General features: G+C 39.2%; 2 protein-coding genes across 2 annotated transcripts in view; one reads left to right on the top strand and one right to left on the bottom strand.

Moving 5' to 3' along the window:
• TIAM1 (TIAM Rac1 associated GEF 1) overlaps window positions 1–17,303 on the bottom strand; it is a 1,375,699-nt gene that overhangs the window by 60,595 nt on the left and 1,297,801 nt on the right. The window lies entirely within an intron of this gene.
• LOC126951699 (keratin-associated protein 13-1) lies at window positions 16,170–17,007 on the top strand. The gene has a single exon (XM_050786064.1). It carries the CDS (start codon window positions 16,197–16,199, stop codon window positions 16,788–16,790), a length of 594 nt encoding a protein of 197 aa, XP_050642021.1. The 5' UTR covers window positions 16,170–16,196; the 3' UTR covers window positions 16,791–17,007.

The raw sequence follows: 17,303 nt of genomic DNA, 5'->3' as shown, positions 1-17,303 counted from the left end.
GCATTTTTCCCCTGCCCTAGAGATTCATGGAACTTTGAACTTGAGGGAGATGATTCTGGGTATCTGACAGAAGAAACGTCTAAGCAGCAAACCATTCAAGAGGTGACTTGGGTATTGTTAAAGGCATTCAGTTTTAAAAGTCAAACAGCATAAAGGTTTGAAAAATTTGCAGCCTGACGATCCAATAGTAAAGAAAAACCCATTTTCTGAGAAGAAATTAAAGCCAGCTGCAGAAAGTTGCATAAGTAACAAAGAGCTAAATATTAATCACCAAGTTTATTAGTCAGGGTTCTCCAGAGGGACAGAATTAATAGGAGATACATATGTATATATGTCTGTGTTACCACCAAAATATAATATTGTGTATATATAAAATTTTATATATACACATATATATACAATATTATATATATACACATATATATACATTATATATATAATTTGGGAGTTTATTAAGTATTAACTCACATGATCAAAGGTCCCACCATAGGCCATCTGCAAGCTGAGGAACAAGGAAAGCCAGTCCAAGTCCCAAAACTGAAGAGCTTGGAGTTTGGTGTTCGAGGGCAGGAAGCATTCAGCATGGGAGAAAGATGTAGGCTGGGAGTCTAGGCCAGTCTAGTCTTTTCATTTTTTTCTGCCTGCTTTATATTCTAGCTGAGCTGGCAGCTGATTAGATGGTGCCCACCCAGATTAAGGGTGAGTCTGCCTTTCCATCCCCACTGACTCAAATGTTAATCTCCTTTGGCAACACCCTCACAGACATACCCAGGATCAACACGTTGCCTCCTTCAATTCAATCAAGTTGACAATCAGTATTAACCATCACATCAAGACAATGGGGAAAATGTCTCCAGGCTATGTCTGAGACCTTTGAGGCAGACCCTCTCATCACAGGGCCAGAGGCCAAGAAAGGGAACATGTTTTCATGGGCCAGGTCCAGGGTCCCCTGCTCTGTGCAGCCAAGGGAATTGGTGCCCTGTGTCCTAGCTACTCCACCCATGGCTAAAAGAAGCCAAGGTACAGCTCAGGGTATGGCTTCAGAAGGTGCAAACCCCAAGCTTTGGGAGCTTCCAAGTGGTATGGAGCCTGTGGATATGCAGAAGTCAAGAATTGAGCTTTGGGAGCCTTCACCTTGATTTCAGAGGATGTATGCAAATGCCTGGATGTCCAGGCAGAGTTGTAGTGCAGGGGTGGAGCCCTCATGAAGAACCTCTGCTATGGCAGTGCAGAAGGGAAATGTGGGTGTGAGTCCCCACACAGAGTCTCCACTGGGGCACTGCCTAGTGGAGCTGTGAGAGGAGAGCCACTGTCCTCCAACCCCAGAATGGTAGATCCACCAACACCTAGCACGATGTGCCTGGAAAAGCCACAGTCAGTCAACCCCAGCATGTGAAACCAATGAGGAGGGTGTGCTGTACCCTGCAAAGCCACAGGGACAGAGCAGCGCAAGATGACAGGAACCTACCTCTTGCATCAGTGTGACCTGGATGTGAGACATGGAATCAAAGGAGATCATTTTGGAGCTTTAAGATTTGACTGCCCTGCTGGATTTCAGACTTGCACAGGGCCTATAGCTTCTTTGTTTGGGACAATTTCTACCGTTTGGAAAAGCTGTATTTACTCAATGCTTGTACCCCCATTGTATTTAGGAAGTAACTAACTTGCTTTTGATTTTATAGGCTCATAGGCATAAGGGATCTGCATTGTCTCAGATGAGACTTTGGACTGCGGACTTTTGAGTTAATGCTGAAATGAGTTAAGACTTTGGGGAACTGCTGGGAAGGCATGATTGGTTTTGAAATGTGAAGACATGAGATTTGGGAGGGGCCAGGGATAAAATAATGTGGTTTGGCTGTGTTCCCACCAAAATATCATCTTGAATTATAGCTCCCATAATTCCCATGTATTGTGAAAGGGACCCAGTGAGAGATAATTGAATCATGGGGATGGTTTTCCCCATACTGTTCTTATGGTATTAAATAAGTGTCAGGAGATCTGACGGTTTTATAAGGGGTTTTCCTTTTTACTTGTCCCTCACTCTCTCTCACCTGCCTCCATGTAAAACATGTCTTTTACCTTCCACCATGATTGTGAGGACTCCCCAGCCACTTGGAACTGTGAGTCCATTAAACCTCTTTTTCTTTATAAATTACCCAACCTCAGGTATGTCGTGATGAGAAGCACAAAAACAGTCTAATACACCATCTTATCTTGGAATTTTCAGTGTTAGAATTTTTTTACTCTTAATTTAATTTATTTTATAGATCCAGGGCTAGTCAGGCTGTCCAGGTATTTTTGAGTGAGCTCTGTTAGGTTTTGCCTGTTAAGAAATTTTTTCATTTAATCTGTGGTATTGCTGTAAGTGATCTCAGGATCCAGCAACAGTGGTTGTATCAATCTGCTTGATTGATAGACATATCAGAAATAGTGACAACCTGTCTTTCAACCATAGGAATAACATAAGCCATTGCTAGTGGCACCCTGGCCAGAAAGTAAGGCAAGTTCATTTATATTTTCTTGGACATAAACTGAACCAAGAAGAGATGAAAGCAACAATGTCATACTTATTATTTCACCCTATTTTGTTTTGTTTCTATGTTAATAATTTCTGCCACAGGACTATACTTGTCTTTTTGTACAGTTCATGTGAATAAAATATTATCATGTATCTTTATTAAAAATACGTTAAAGAAACCAAACACCTTTTGAATAACAAGATTCTTCACAGCCTCCAATTATAATACATGTTCTATTTGAACAGATGCCCTAGTTCTCTTCTCTCCATCATTTTGCATGGACATGCATGGCCACTTCCCTACCTGACTTGATCTCAGTGTCTTGCTTGGCAGTGTGTTACTGACGTGACAGAATGTGGTGACAAGTTTTTCTCCTTGCACTTGTGAAGTTTGTCGCCTGAGTGCTAGATGGACCACTTAACTGATGTAGGCTAGTAGACATCCTCAATCTTTGTCAGTTTGCTTTTCAGTTTATAAGCACTACAGATTCTTCTAAGAAGATTGGGAAATATTCAACTTCTCTTTTGTTTTCAAAACTTAGTATTCAAATCTCTCTCCATCTTGAAAATTGTCAAAGATGCACATAATCTAGCAAAAAAAAGAAAAATTTACAGGGCTAGAGAGGGAGTCAGTAACATAGTGAACTTCTATGTTCCTTGCTTTTTGCTTGTGTGTTCATTCTAATTCAGCACTACATCATAACAGAAACAGAGTCTCATTGGGAACTGAGCAAAGCACAGACATATTTAACATAAGACATAAGAATTAGATGTTACTAAACCTACCAAGTAAATGTTAGTGTCAGAAACCACTGATTATAATGTCTGATCTCTTACATTAATAGAGATGAGTTTTCGTGTATTAAAATGGAAACAACACTGAATTACAGCAAGTTGTTTTAGCTCTTACATATGCCAGAGGTAGGACTAGATGGCTGCTTTAAGTCCTAACAATTGCAGAATTCTGTGACTTGAAGGTGAAAATCAAGTTCTTATAATTCAGTTTCCACAATGAGTTTCTATATGACTACACTGTTGTTTAGTTTTGTTTTTTGCTAGGTTGTCCTACCCTGTAAAGTTGCAGTGAGATTCAAGAAACACATGATCAATTGGTGAAACAGATATTGATAGTTAATAGCGAAAAAGTCAGCTATTTCTTGCAGAAGGTTTTAGTCAGGGTCCTCCAAAGAAACAGAACCAATAGGGTGTGTGTGCGTGTGTGTGTGTGTGTGTATAATATGTGTGTTTGTGTACAAAGAAAGAGAGATATTTATTTTAAGGAACTCATTCATGCAACTGTGGGGGCTGACAACCCTAAAATCTGCAAATTAGGCCAGCAGGCTGGAAATTCAGGTAAGAGTTAGCAAGAGTTGATGACGCAGTCTTGAGTCTGAATTCACAGTGCTGTAAGTGGGACACTCAGGCAGAGTTTCTATGTTGCAGTCTTGAGAATCCCTTCTTCCTCAGGAAACTTCAGTCTTTATTGTTAGGGCCCCTTCAACAAATAGGAGGAGGTATACCCCCCTATTATGAAGGGCTATCTGCTTTCCTCAAAGTTTACTGTTTTAAATGTTAGTCACATGTAAAAAATACCTTCACAACAACATCTACACTGGTGTTTGACAAACTACTGGGTACCATAGCCTTGCTAAGCTGACACACTAAAGGTAACCATTGTGAGTGGTTATTCATTAAGGCTTTAATCAGTGTCAGCAAATCAGGCATTAAAGTATTAGCAAACAGTTATTTCATCAGAAAGATAATTATTTGTCATTCTAGTATTTACTCCTTTTGCTAATTTATCATGTCTTCATTTTGTTTCAATAAAGTTAATAATATGGAACTTGGAGATATTTTAATATCATTCATCCAAGATTAAGCTATATTTAAAATCATAAGCTTTAATATATTGACAGCACTAAAAAGGGGAAAAAATAAGAAGCTCTTAATTCAGGTCTTTGAAAAGGTAAAACACCATCAGAGAAAGACATTAGTCTTATTTATATGGATTAGAAAAAATATTAGAAAAAATATATAAAACAGTGCTATTAAATGTAAGCTAAGTCTATGAAATACTCTACACCTCATCATAGTGGTGAGGCTCTGTCTAAATTCATTTACCAAAAAGTACAAATTGATTTTCTATATTTTGATATATTTACTATAATAGTTTTGAGAACTCTTCACTTTGGAACATGTGATGTAATCCATGTTATAGAAAACCACATTTGTTAAGATGTATTTGTTCACTTAAAGCTTTTGTGAACTGTGCTATAGTATATGAATTAAATTCACTGCATTTGTGAACATTAGTATCACTGAACTAACAAAAATTAACTCATTCTAGTGGTGTGAAACTCTAGAGAGTTCTTTGGAGCTAGAAACATACCTAAAAGCATTCCTAGTTCTTTTTTTAAAAAAAATCAGGCAAAATGGATTAGAGGGTCTAATGCTTAATTTAAGAACACAATGAGGAATCTCAATTATAAAAAATAGTAGTAGATAACATTGAAAAACATTTTATGTGCATTTAAAGCATTTAGCCAGGCATTGTGCTAAGTATTATTCATGGCACATAAGTTATAGTATTTAACTCATAGTAAATCTGTAATAATTTTTATATCCTTCTTACAGATGAGCTGCAATAGCAGAAATTATGTAGTGTTATAGTTTTACTTGAGTCTCTCCTCTTAACCTTTGCATGTACTGCTCAGTAACACAAAAGATGGGAGATGATGGTTGGGTGGATGGAGAATGAAGGATTGAAGGCAGCAGGGTAAAGAATAAAGAAATATTAGACGAGCAAAGTGGGAAATACTAAAATATTTAGGGGTTAAAGCATGTTTAGAGATCTGTTTTGGCTCCAGTTTTTCAATTCTGGTGAAAATAAATTTTAATTAGATTGATGTCTAGGCATGATTTACCCAATAACCGAGATCTACTACAGCTTTATGCCATCACCCTAGACTTCATGGATACAAAAAATATTCTATGTCCCCTTAAAGAAATGACAAAAACACTTTCACCCTGATATCGTAACCTCTTAGAAAGTCTTTATCTTTCCTATCTCAATTCAACTGAACTCCAAAGAGTTGAACTTGAAAATCCACCTCAAAACATGTTTCCTCCGTGAAGTTTTTTCTAACTTTTCTCTGACAAATCCCATTGGTTCAAATATATTTGTCAATTTCGTCACACTTTTCTGAAAGTTGACCCTTCTTATCATTTCACGGTAATTTCTAGTTTAGATGCCATAGGAAGGTAGACATGAGCATAAAAACTCTAAAAAGACAAGACCAGGACTATGAAAAATCAAAAAGTAAGCCCATAGAGGAGAAATCACAGACACGACATTAAGAAGTTGAGGAAGTTTAGTCCAAGAGGACTTCCTGGATACAGAGAGATGAAAACAAAGAGATACAGAGCAACGTGGCAGCTAGATGGAAGGGTTGGAAAGTAGCAGAACCAACATGTGTCCAATGGCCCTAGCAGAAATTGTACATATGTAGTCTCATTTAATTCTCCAAAGAAATATATGTTATTACCATTCACATTTTCTAGGTGTTGAAACAGAGACCAACAAATCTGAATAACTTTAAGGTCACCTCTCATAAATGATAGAATTATGCTCAAGTTTAGGTTTGTCTTACTGCAAATTTCATTCATTTCATTCATTCACTTATTTTATTTATTTCATTTACTCTTCTAAGTATGAGATTTTTAAAGCATAATAGGCATTATTCATTTTGATCAGCTGAGTTGACATATAAATGCATAAATGAAGGAAAAAATGAAGTTTATGAGTTCACAGCAGTCTAAGTTATTAGTATAAAATCCTCTCTCAAATTGTCCTAAATTCTGACTCTTTCAGGAGGCTGAAATCTATTTCAGGATGGCAAGAACTGTATTCTAACTTTAGGTTGAATTTGGATTCTGCTTATTTGAGATAACACTTAGGTCTCAAGTGGAACAGCTAGCACAGAAGAAAGAACTTTTCTCAACACATTTCTTAAGTTATACTCTGATTTATCACACAAGGGATGGAGAAAAGCTAATCACTATTCAGACTTAAAAAATATCTTTTTGTGGCTCCATGTTTGGATAGAGACCAAGAGAAGAAAATAAATTAAATAGGAGAGCTAATTAAGAATGAAGCTATTGCAGTGATTTCAATATCTGGGCACTTGCCTTGAATAGTCTCCAGAGATGCTATGTCTTACAGTTAAATGGCCTTCCCAAAGAGGACCAGTGGATTTTCATGCCAGAGGAAACTTACTAGAAGCATATAAAACACACAAAAATAAGTAAAAACAAAAACCTGATTTCTGTGTTAACTCAGGAGGATGATTTTAAAGAAGCTGGAACACTTCTATTTTGGGGAGACACTTTGGAAAAAAGAGGATCGAGAAAATATGAAACATAAAATGTATTCCAAGAAAGGAAGAGGCAGAGAGGGGAAAGAGGAGAGAGAAGGGAGATAATGAAAGGGGGAGAAGAGAGATACTTTCAGGAGTAACAACTTGCAGATTTCTAGCTGTAGCATAGGTCACTGGTATATTAAAAAGCTTCAGCTAAGTTCTTGAAGATGGCTTTTGAAGACCTCATATTTTGGAAATGAATAAGCAGTTTATGAGTTAGGAAATCTAGAATCTCTTTAGTAACAAAGTTAGGGAAAAATTTATGAGAGTCTAGAAAGGCAACATGCTGCTCTTTAGACCTGTGACCACAAATTGATTGGGAATAAGGTGACTGACTTCTCCTGGAGGAGCAATTATGAGTGTGACAGAAACCCAGCCCATCATCTGGGACAAGGGAGGTCCCACATCCACAGAGGCTGAAAACTGCAGAGTCCACAGCCCAATGCTCAAAGCCCAGTCCTTTGGACAGGCTGATGAAGGGTGTCCATAAGAGGGCACAGGATGGCTGGCATGTTCTTTGCTGACCAGGAGAAACATGGTAGACACTGAGTGAAGGAGGTCCCTGTGGCCACTCAATTCCTGAGTTGGGGGGAATTCCGTTTGACAGATGGTGGATATATAAGTCTGCTTGGGCTGCCATTACAAAGTACCACAAATTTAGTGACTTAGTAGGAATGTGTTGTCTTACAGTCCTGGAGGCTGGAAGGCTGAGATGAAGGTATTGGCAGGTGGGTCTTTCTGAGGGGTGTGAGGAAAGCATCTGTTCTAGGCCTCTTTCTTGGATACTTCTCCCCAAATGGCCATCTCCCTAAATGGTCCTGAATGGTCTTCTCCTTGTGTGTCTTCACGTTATCTTCCCTTTGTGTGTGTCTGTCTCTGCCTCTGTATTTCCCCTTTTTATGTAGACACTAGCTATATGAATGAATTGGGCCCACCCCAGTGACCTCACTTTCACTTGCCTGTCTCTATAAAGGCTCTATCACCAAATAAGGTTATGTTCTGAGGTGCAGGGGGTTAACACTTTAAAATACAAATCTCATGGGAGGACAAAATTCAACTCGCATAACAGGAGACAGGCCATCGCTAAAAGTAAAAAAAAAAAAAAAATGCGTACTATAGAATTTCAATTAGCTATTGTTTCCTGACTTCAGTTTTCCTTGCATTTAATAAGGAATTCTAACAAATTTTCTCCTAAAGAACTTTATATACCCTTGACCACTGGTGTAGGGAGAAAACATCCTGGTATTCAAAAAGTCCTTTGCAGTTTCACTAGTTATCTAATTAAAATAAAATTGATTTGCCCCTGCAGACATGGCTGAATATGTTTTATTCATGTGCTTAAGAGACACAGATCATTCCTTTCTTATTTTAAGGATGACGATAGCTATTTTCATTGCCAATAATTACCATGCAACCTGGCAGGGCCCCCTGCCACCTCCCATTTCCTGCCATCTCATGGTGACCAGATGCCATGCCCTTTATGACTGTTTTCCAAGGAATCAGGCAGCAAAATCTCATAGTTCATGAAATTATAATCATATATTTTCTGTTGTCAACAAATAAAATTAATAAAGTTCACACTAAAAATACCTGTATTCATCTTTTTAATAAACATTACTGAAAGTCCATTGCAAGTCAGTAATTGAGGAATAGACTTTATCCCTATCTTCCAAGTTCTTCCGGTCTGGTAAATTAAGATGGGGTATTGTGCAAAGCTAGGGTGTCCTAAAGTAACAATAGACTAATAGCTCTGAGGCCAGATGCGTATGGTTGTAAAAAAGTTTCATTAGGGCCATTATTGCAAATCATCTTGGAATTGTTTACCACTTGAGAATATTCAATTAAAAAGGCATTATAATGCCGAGATTTTAAAATGTAAACTAGAACCTGGAAAGTTTTCAATGATTTATAGTGTAAAATTAAATAAAGCACCAATAAAACCAATTAGATTCAGAACATTGTAAGAGAAATGAATAAAAATGCTCAACTACTTTTGGAAACAAACGTAGAGGAGAGTCAACTTTATTCAACCAATAAATAGAAAAGCAATGCTATTTAATTGATGGAACAAAAAGAAACACTTCCTCAGTTTGAAATTATTCCCACTTTAGAAAACCAAACCAAGAAAAGGGGTGCTTAAAATAAGCATAAAGAAAGGGAAAATATAGAGAATGGAACAGGGATAAAGTAAAAAAAAGATCGATGGAAATAAAAAAATAAGACAAATTAGAGAAGAAGCGTAAATGAAGAAGAAACACACCATAGGGACATGAAACTAAATTGTATAGTTAGGTCACTGATCACTGACTTTTGAAAAGCTGACTGGTTCCATAAAGATTTAAAACAGTGCTTTCAATACTGTGTTGCAGGCGTTATGTTTTTATTTTGTAATAAGTATAGAGTTTGAAATTCCAAATTTCTCATTTAATCCTGAACATTTTGTTCTTAAGCCAAAGAATGACTCGAAGCACAAAAACATACTTAAAACTATTTCCAGCCGTGGTTCTCAAATCTGATACCTCAGCATCACCTGGCAAGGGTTTCTTTTGTTATTTCAGCAGAGATTTACTAACCAGCTGGCAGTACTCTGGTTATTTATGTTCCAGTATCTCTATTTATCTATTTATATTATCCCAGTTCATTTTCACAACCACACAATGAGCAAAGCGAGGCAGTGCTGGAAAGGGCAGCATCAGGGTTTGCAGGCAAAGTGTTCTGACAGCACAATGCATGCTGAGCTTCTACATTTCACTGTCCCACAATTGCAATGGCAGGCCCCCACCCTAGAACTACTCTCTGGGCTGGTGGGATTCTGACATCTACATTTTGAACAGCATTTCTTAAAATCATCAGGGTTTAAGATTCTAAGTGGTCAAATATACTCCATTCCACAATGACCTGAGATTACCTTATTTGTCCCTTGTTTTAAATCCCAAGTCTTTAAAAATTAATCAAATCCTGGAATGACGGTAGGTGAAAAATTTAATATCAAGGAAAATAATGAAAAAGAAAGAAGGAACTCTGTGTATAACACTTCCCCAGGAATAATTAGGCTCAACTACATCCTAATGCTCTTTAACCACCTTCATGAAAGCCTCAATCCACTTGGAATGGGACAGAAATTGCAAAGGAATACTCTCTGGGCACCAACGATATTGCCACAACCAAATCTTAGCATCATAGGATTTCAGCACTGAAATGGAAAATGAACAAAGAGAGGTAAGCAGTTTATAATACTAGTAAGGGAGAAAAGCAAAACAAGAACTTTGGAAGTTTTTCAAACATAGGGGCTCTTTCCAGTTGTTCCCAAGAGATACTGGGGTACTTTACCTCTACCATGTCTGTGTCTCTAATCATCCACCCACCACAGAGCTCAGCCAACTGAGAAGGACTAAGGGTCCTATCTAGGAATCTTCACTTGATTTTGCTTTATTTTCTTTCGAGAGTGCACAAGCCAGGCAGGGCACAATGGCTCATGTCTATAATCCCAGCACTTTGGTAGGCTGAAGCGGGTGGATTATCTGAGGTCAGGAATTTGAGACCAGCCTGGTCAACATGGTGAAACCCTGTCTCTACTAAAAATACAAAAATTAGCCAGGTATGGTGGCGGGCACCTGTAATCTCAGCCACTCGGGAGGCTGAGGTGGAGAATTGCTTGAACCCAGGAGGCAGGGGTTGCAGTGAGCCAAGATCGTGGCATTGCACTCCAGTCTGGGCAACAGGAGTGAAACTACATCTCAAAAAAAAAAAAAAAGTGCGCAATCCTAGGACACAGAGGAACCTCAAATATCCTCTACTTCTAGAGCTCTGAAAATGTGGAAGCAACTTGCAATAGCCTCCTCCTTTTGTTTCCTTTTTTCCTACTCTCGTATCTACATCTTCCTTATCCATAACTGTTTGTTTGTTTGTTTTCCCTTCAGGAATAAAGGGAGTTCATGAACAGAAATCTCACCCAATCCTATGATACCTTCCAGAGGTTAGATGAAGAAATGCTGAGTAAATACGGAATTGCCTTCTTTATGTTATTTTGTCACTCCTTCAATCTCCAGCAAAGACTTTAAATAGAAGGGAAGCAGGGAGACAATGGTGACATCCAAAATCAGGTTGAGGCCAGACTTCTTCAAAGTGACAGGGAAGGGGGCAGGGAAGTGCTGGGTAGGGCCTGTGCCCGCAGACCTAAGTGAGGACAGGCACTCCTGTTTTCATGCTCAACTGTTGCATTTTCCAAGACCACCCTGGCTCACAATGTCCCCATCCTTGGCCTATGAAAACCCCGAGACCCTATCAGGCAAATACAAAGGCAGCTGGACGTCAAGTGGAACAACACCAGCAGAAGAACACACTGACAGACACTGGCAGGCCATCAACCGTGGAATGCCAAGGGAAATTTGGCTGAGGATTGTCAGAAGAGAGTCCAGCCTCTGAACCACCCGACTCCAGGGGAAAACCACCTTCCCACTCCAACCCCCTTCTAGCTCCCCATCCATCTGCTGAGAACTGCTTCCACCATTCAATAAAACCTTGCACTAATCCTCCAAGCCCACATGTGATCTGATTTTTCTGGTACACTAGGGCAAGAACCCTGAGATACAGAAAGTCTTTTGTCCTTGTGATAAGGCAGACGGTCTGAGCTGATTAACTTAGCTAAGCCGAAAGAGCCGACTGTAACATATGCCCACTGGGGCTTTGGGAGCTGCAAACACTCAACCCTAGATGCCGCCATGAGGTCCGAGCCCACACTCCCCACAACCTGCTGGTCTGCATGGTCCCCCCTAGGGGTTTAAGCTGTGGGGCATGGAAGAAGTGAGCCACACCCTATTACATGCCCTGCGAGGGGGATAAAGGAACTTTCCTCATTTCAAAAATGGCAGAGGAGGAAGGGTGCTTACACACATGTCTTCTAGCATGTTCTCTTTCCCCCTTATCTCGCTTTTTTCCCCACTAGGCTAGGATTTGATTCCAGCTAGACAAAGGCCAGCCCGTGGTTTGTATCTGATCCACTGTTGAGGCTGCCTATTTCTGAGTGAAAAAGCTTCCAAATCTATTAATAGATATAGCCAACTTTCACTCAGCTGCCAAATCAAAGAATGAACAAAGGCAAAATAGTTACCATTTAGATAGGCTTCTGAGATGCTTGATTTCATATAAGACATCTGCATGCCTAACTTCCCTTTTCATTCTATCAACGTCTATCTATGGCGTGCCTACTATATGCTAGGGACTGTTTCTGTGCTACAGGCATATTCATCATGCCATTCATTTGATTTCTAACTGAAAGCCCTTTTTCTTCTGCCTCCCAGTTTCAGCTGTCATAGCCTGTCAAAATCACTATTTGCCCTGGTATTTATGGTGAAAGGAGTCATTACTAGTCATCATGCGACCATCTGTACAGTGTCACTGGGTAGTGACATGGCCTCTGTTCAAACTCTAAGATGTTCCATCTTGCAGGATGGATATTAATGCCACTAAATCCATCTTCAGCATTCTTGAATGAGAACATTTGTAATGGCTATTACATCTTTGCAATAGCATGAAAAGAGATGACAGCATATTATTATCAAAAACTGCACATTACAATCAAATTACAATAGTACAAGGAGAAAATAGATTACCTTTCCTCTATCTTTAATGTACTTTATAGTTTTGGACAGACGAGCCGTGTCCAGAGGAGGTTACGGTGGTCAGGCATGCAGTATGATTTCACAGGGCTATGAGGATCTCCTATGGGCTCCTGGCTAGATATTAACCTTTCAATTTAAGGGAGTAATTTCCAAAAATGGTGGTACATCAGAATCACGAATGAGGCAGCCTTAGGAGAAGTTTAATCATCTGTTTTTTATTAATTATTTGTTGGTTTATTTGCATGTCCTAAAATGACCTATTGTTCATTCTGTTGCATATTCAGAAGTTAGACAACACTGATTTCAGCATTTGCCCAGCATATAAAAACCAACTCAAATTCTGCTGGCTTATAAAGTATTTGAAGTCAGAGGAGATCGTTTCAAGCCAGTACATGATGCAGGCAGCTCATAAATATAAGTGAGGTGGTTCAGTGGATTTGTGATTTGTTTGATGATTGATGCTTCATATTCTAATCCATCATCACAGACATGATGTATTTTCCTATTAAACATGAAAGAATATTTGTCAAGTACACGAGGATATAGTTTTCAGAAATTTTCTTGAAACCCAAAGCTTCTTAATTCATCTCACATTCTCTCACTTATGATAGAGACATTAACTAACACGACAAAATAATAGTGCAGGCTTGATGCGTATTCACAACTGAAATGTGGCTGTAGAGCTGGGAGACAAGAGGGGTGGTTAGAGTTGTGGGGATGATAAGAAGCATGTCCCACATCCATGGAGCAGATTGTCTTCAGTTCCAGCCAACTGTGAGTGAGAAAATACAGCATCACCAGACTTTCAGAATTTTTTAAAAAAAGAAATCACAAATCCAAATTTTTGTGAAATCTTTTGATGGTTGAATATTAGCAACTAATTTATAGTTTAATAAAATGCCCAGGGGGGCCTGCACTTGTGAGGTAAACGAACCTATGCGGGCTGGATTTGACAAAGGACCTGTGAGTTTGTGGTCTATTATTTTAACTGAGGAGGGCAGGATATGCATGGGGAGGAGAAGGGCACTATTGCAAAGCAGGGAGTGCAGTCATAAGGGTGAGCCCTGATAAAAACATTTGCTGACTTTGTTCATTTGATTAACACTGGTCCTATTTCCAGTTAACAAAAAGTTACCCTTAGTTGTGATAGGATGGTTATCTTCAAAAAGTTCCTTGGAAAATGAAGATTTGAGAAAGAAACGGTCTTCACAGCATCATGTGGGCTAGGACTTTTCTCCTAGCTGCCAAGAGCCTATAGAAAGAAAATTTGATATTTGGAAGATCGCAAGATAAAGTTCTTAAAAGTAAGTGTTTGATGTGGGGGAAGCTTCTTTGTCATTTTTTTGACTTACGCAAATTTTATCTAGTGAGTTCTAAAGAAAATTCCAATTAAACACACATTTACATTAAGAAAAAGTTGATACTTTTAGTATCTGTTGTATAGTTTTATTACCTTTTTATTAACTAGATTTGCAATTCCATGACATAAGCCATGACTTTATACTTCTTGAGCCCCTGACTTCACATATTTGGACTTTGGAGTATATTCGTCAGGGAATTTGTGTCTTGAATTGTTAGAAAACATATATCCAAAGAACATAATAAAGCTACCAGACATTTTCTTATTTTGTTTTCTGTTTTGGTTTGGGATTAAACAGCAGCAAAGACAACAAAAACAACAGCAACAACACACACAGCAATGTAATTACTAAAAGTGAGGCTGCGGCCCCAGAGAGAGACATTGTCCTGACAGGTGTCCGAGGGAGACCAGGCACTCCATGTAAGTCCCCGATGTCTTTGAGAGACTGTCATGAGCACATGTTCAGACATCTTGGGCAGGGCATGTTAGCAGAGGCAGAGACAGATATAGCGTAATGAAGGGTAAGGTTGAGGGTACTTCTCTTGCCTGACATTTTCCAAAGCTCTATTATCACTCCCGGGGAGACTGGGAGGAACCCACTGCTCCAGCTAAGCTGCTGTGGACTAGGAGTCCCTCATAGCATCCTCAGGCTGTGGGTGTATCTGCGGGGCTGCCTGCACTACTTCTAATACATCTAGTCCCCAGTGTCAACCTTATAAGCCTTAGCAAGTTTTCCTCTTAAGTAGAAGGACTGGAACAAGGACACTGCTCTGCCACAAACTAGAAGACCCCTACAACCCTGGATCCACAGCTGTTTGCAGCCGATCCCCATACAAATAGCCTGCATTGCCAACAGACACAGGTGGGAGGTGAACCAGGGACATCTGGATCAGAGGCACACAATCTCAGGCTTGAAGCCCTGCTGAAAAGAAATGACAGAGGGTGTTACAGCTGTGGCATTGCTCACAACAAAGGGCAATGTTTAAAAAAAAAAAAAACTTTTCTGTCATAAAAAATAATTCAAGTATTTTTGATGTACTATTTCTAGAAGAAACACTGAATTTTACTTCCATTTGTTCTACAGCAAATCATGTTGACAAAATCATTGTCATATGTAGAGATGATCAAAGACTGACTATGCAACCAAAAAATGCAGAAAAAGGTTATAGATGAGGATGATGATAAAGGTATATTATTGTCTTGATTTTGTGACAGCTTGGGTTTTGTTAACTATGGGAGTATTTATTCTAAGTTAATATCCATGTTGATATCTATCATTATATTCATAATATTGTATTTTTAATGAGGATCTCCAAATTATACTTTTCAACACCCACAAAACCTAAATCCACCTCTTTAAAGAGGGCTGGGACAGAGTCACGTATCACAAGAAGGGAGAAAAACACAGAAGTTGATGTTACCCTGCAAATGCTCAGAAGGCATCCAAAATTTTGAAGTGGGGGTTTAGAGGTGTTGTAGGCAGGTAGGCTCCAGAACACTTACAAATATGAATGCATCATACAAAAGGCATCAAATAAGTTTATTTGAAAGCATTTTGATTTGCTTTAAGGATGGAGTATCTATCCATTAGTTGCAAACCCTGACAGTCCTGAGCATCCTTCTGCTGTTCTGACTACTCTGACTTGTTTCCTACCTCATTTCAGCAGTGTCTTCTACTTTGCTTTTTTTCACGAGTCCATATTGTTTTATTCGTTTATTTATTTTTTGCTTTTGTTTTGATTTTTTTCTAAATATTAATTTTTAAAAAAAATTGTTCAAGATAATATGTATGTCTAGTTATCTCTCAATTCCTTTGGCTTACTTTTATATAGGCCCTCGAGACTGGACTTACAAGCACTGATTATAGTAAATAACAGATGGCAAACTATTTTGGAGAGTATGAACCAATAAGATTTCTGCCTCTAGGCCATTAACAAAAAATATGAATGCATTGCTATCCCCACCCAAGACAGAAAGAATTTCCCAGCCAAAACAGGAGCGGATGTATAAATCACGGGCAGAGAAAATACGAGGGGTTTTCCTGGCCATAATGGAGTAGGCATTAATCACATATTGTCATAGCATTTAAAACATAAATGTATTTCATTGACGCAGAGCTGTAAAAACAAAATGAGTTCTACCATAAACGTAAGATGAAGGGTGTTAGTTAACTGCAATTACAAAGAAGATTACTAAGTTACTTATATGCAAAGGTGGGAGCTCAAATTTGTGAAGGATGACCCTTGTAAGGTGCCACACCCACGGCTGAAAGTATATAAATGGTCCTGTCCAGGACTGGCATCCAAACTCAATCTTCTCAGTGTAACTCAGCTGAACTCACATCTCCTGTCAACATGTCCTACAACTGCTGCTCTGGAAACTTCTCCTCCCGCTCCTTTGGCGGCTACCTGCGCTACCCAGCCTCCTCCTGTGGCTTTTCCTATCCCACCAACCTGGTCTCCGGCACTGACCTCTGCTCTCCCAGCACCTGCCAGCTGGGTTCCTCTCTCTACAGGGGCCGTCAGGAGACCTGCTGGGAGCCCACCAGCTGCGAGACGTCCTTTGTGGAGTCCAGCCCCTGCCAGACCTCCTGCTACCGCCCCAGAACCTCCTTGCTCTGCAGTCCCTGCCAGACGACTTACTCTGGGTCTCTAGGCTTTGGATCCAGCAGCTGCCGCTCCCTGGGCTATGGATCGAGGAGCTGCTACTCAGTGGGCTGTGGGTCCAGTGGCTTCAGATCCCTAGGTTATGGAGGCTGTGGCTTCCCTTCCCTGGGCTATGGCTCTGGATTCTGCCGCCCAACCTACTTGGCTTTTAGGAGCTGCCAGTCTTCTTGCTACAGACCAACTTGTGCATCAGGCTTCTATTATTGATCATCTTCTTAAATTGCTAATTTTGTTGGCCAATGCCATTAATGCCTCTACTCATAACCTTTATTGTCTTCATCATGTACAGAAAGAATTAGCCTCTTATTCTCTAATTATCAAGTTCTCAGTTTGTCTTTGGCTCCAAATACTGGCTGGTAGGCTTCATCTGAAAAACTGTAATTAGAGTACTAGCTCAAAATAAATGTTGAAGTACACATTAAAAGTAGAATTTGTATTATTTGATTTTCTTCTATAATTTATAAAAAGTCAAATCATTTTAATCCAATAAATCCATTGGTCTCATACTCAGCTATGTTTGTGGTGGTTTTTTATTGCTAGGTTTTGGTTGTGATGTATTAGGGGATTATTATGTAACAATTGGTGTGTATATATATATATAGGAATAGGTTTGAAAATCCTATGAAGTTTGGGATTCAAACAAACTTTTGGGGGTCTCAGAGATTTTTGTTACTCAAACTACAGGTAGTGGAAGTCTACTAAATATACAGACTTTTATTC

This window comes from Macaca thibetana, chromosome 3, assembly GCF_024542745.1.
Source record: "Macaca thibetana thibetana isolate TM-01 chromosome 3, ASM2454274v1, whole genome shotgun sequence".
Lineage (NCBI taxonomy): Eukaryota > Metazoa > Chordata > Mammalia > Primates > Cercopithecidae > Macaca > Macaca thibetana.
Note: the sequence above shows the minus strand (reverse complement) of the source record. Positions and strands in the feature narration are given on the sequence as shown.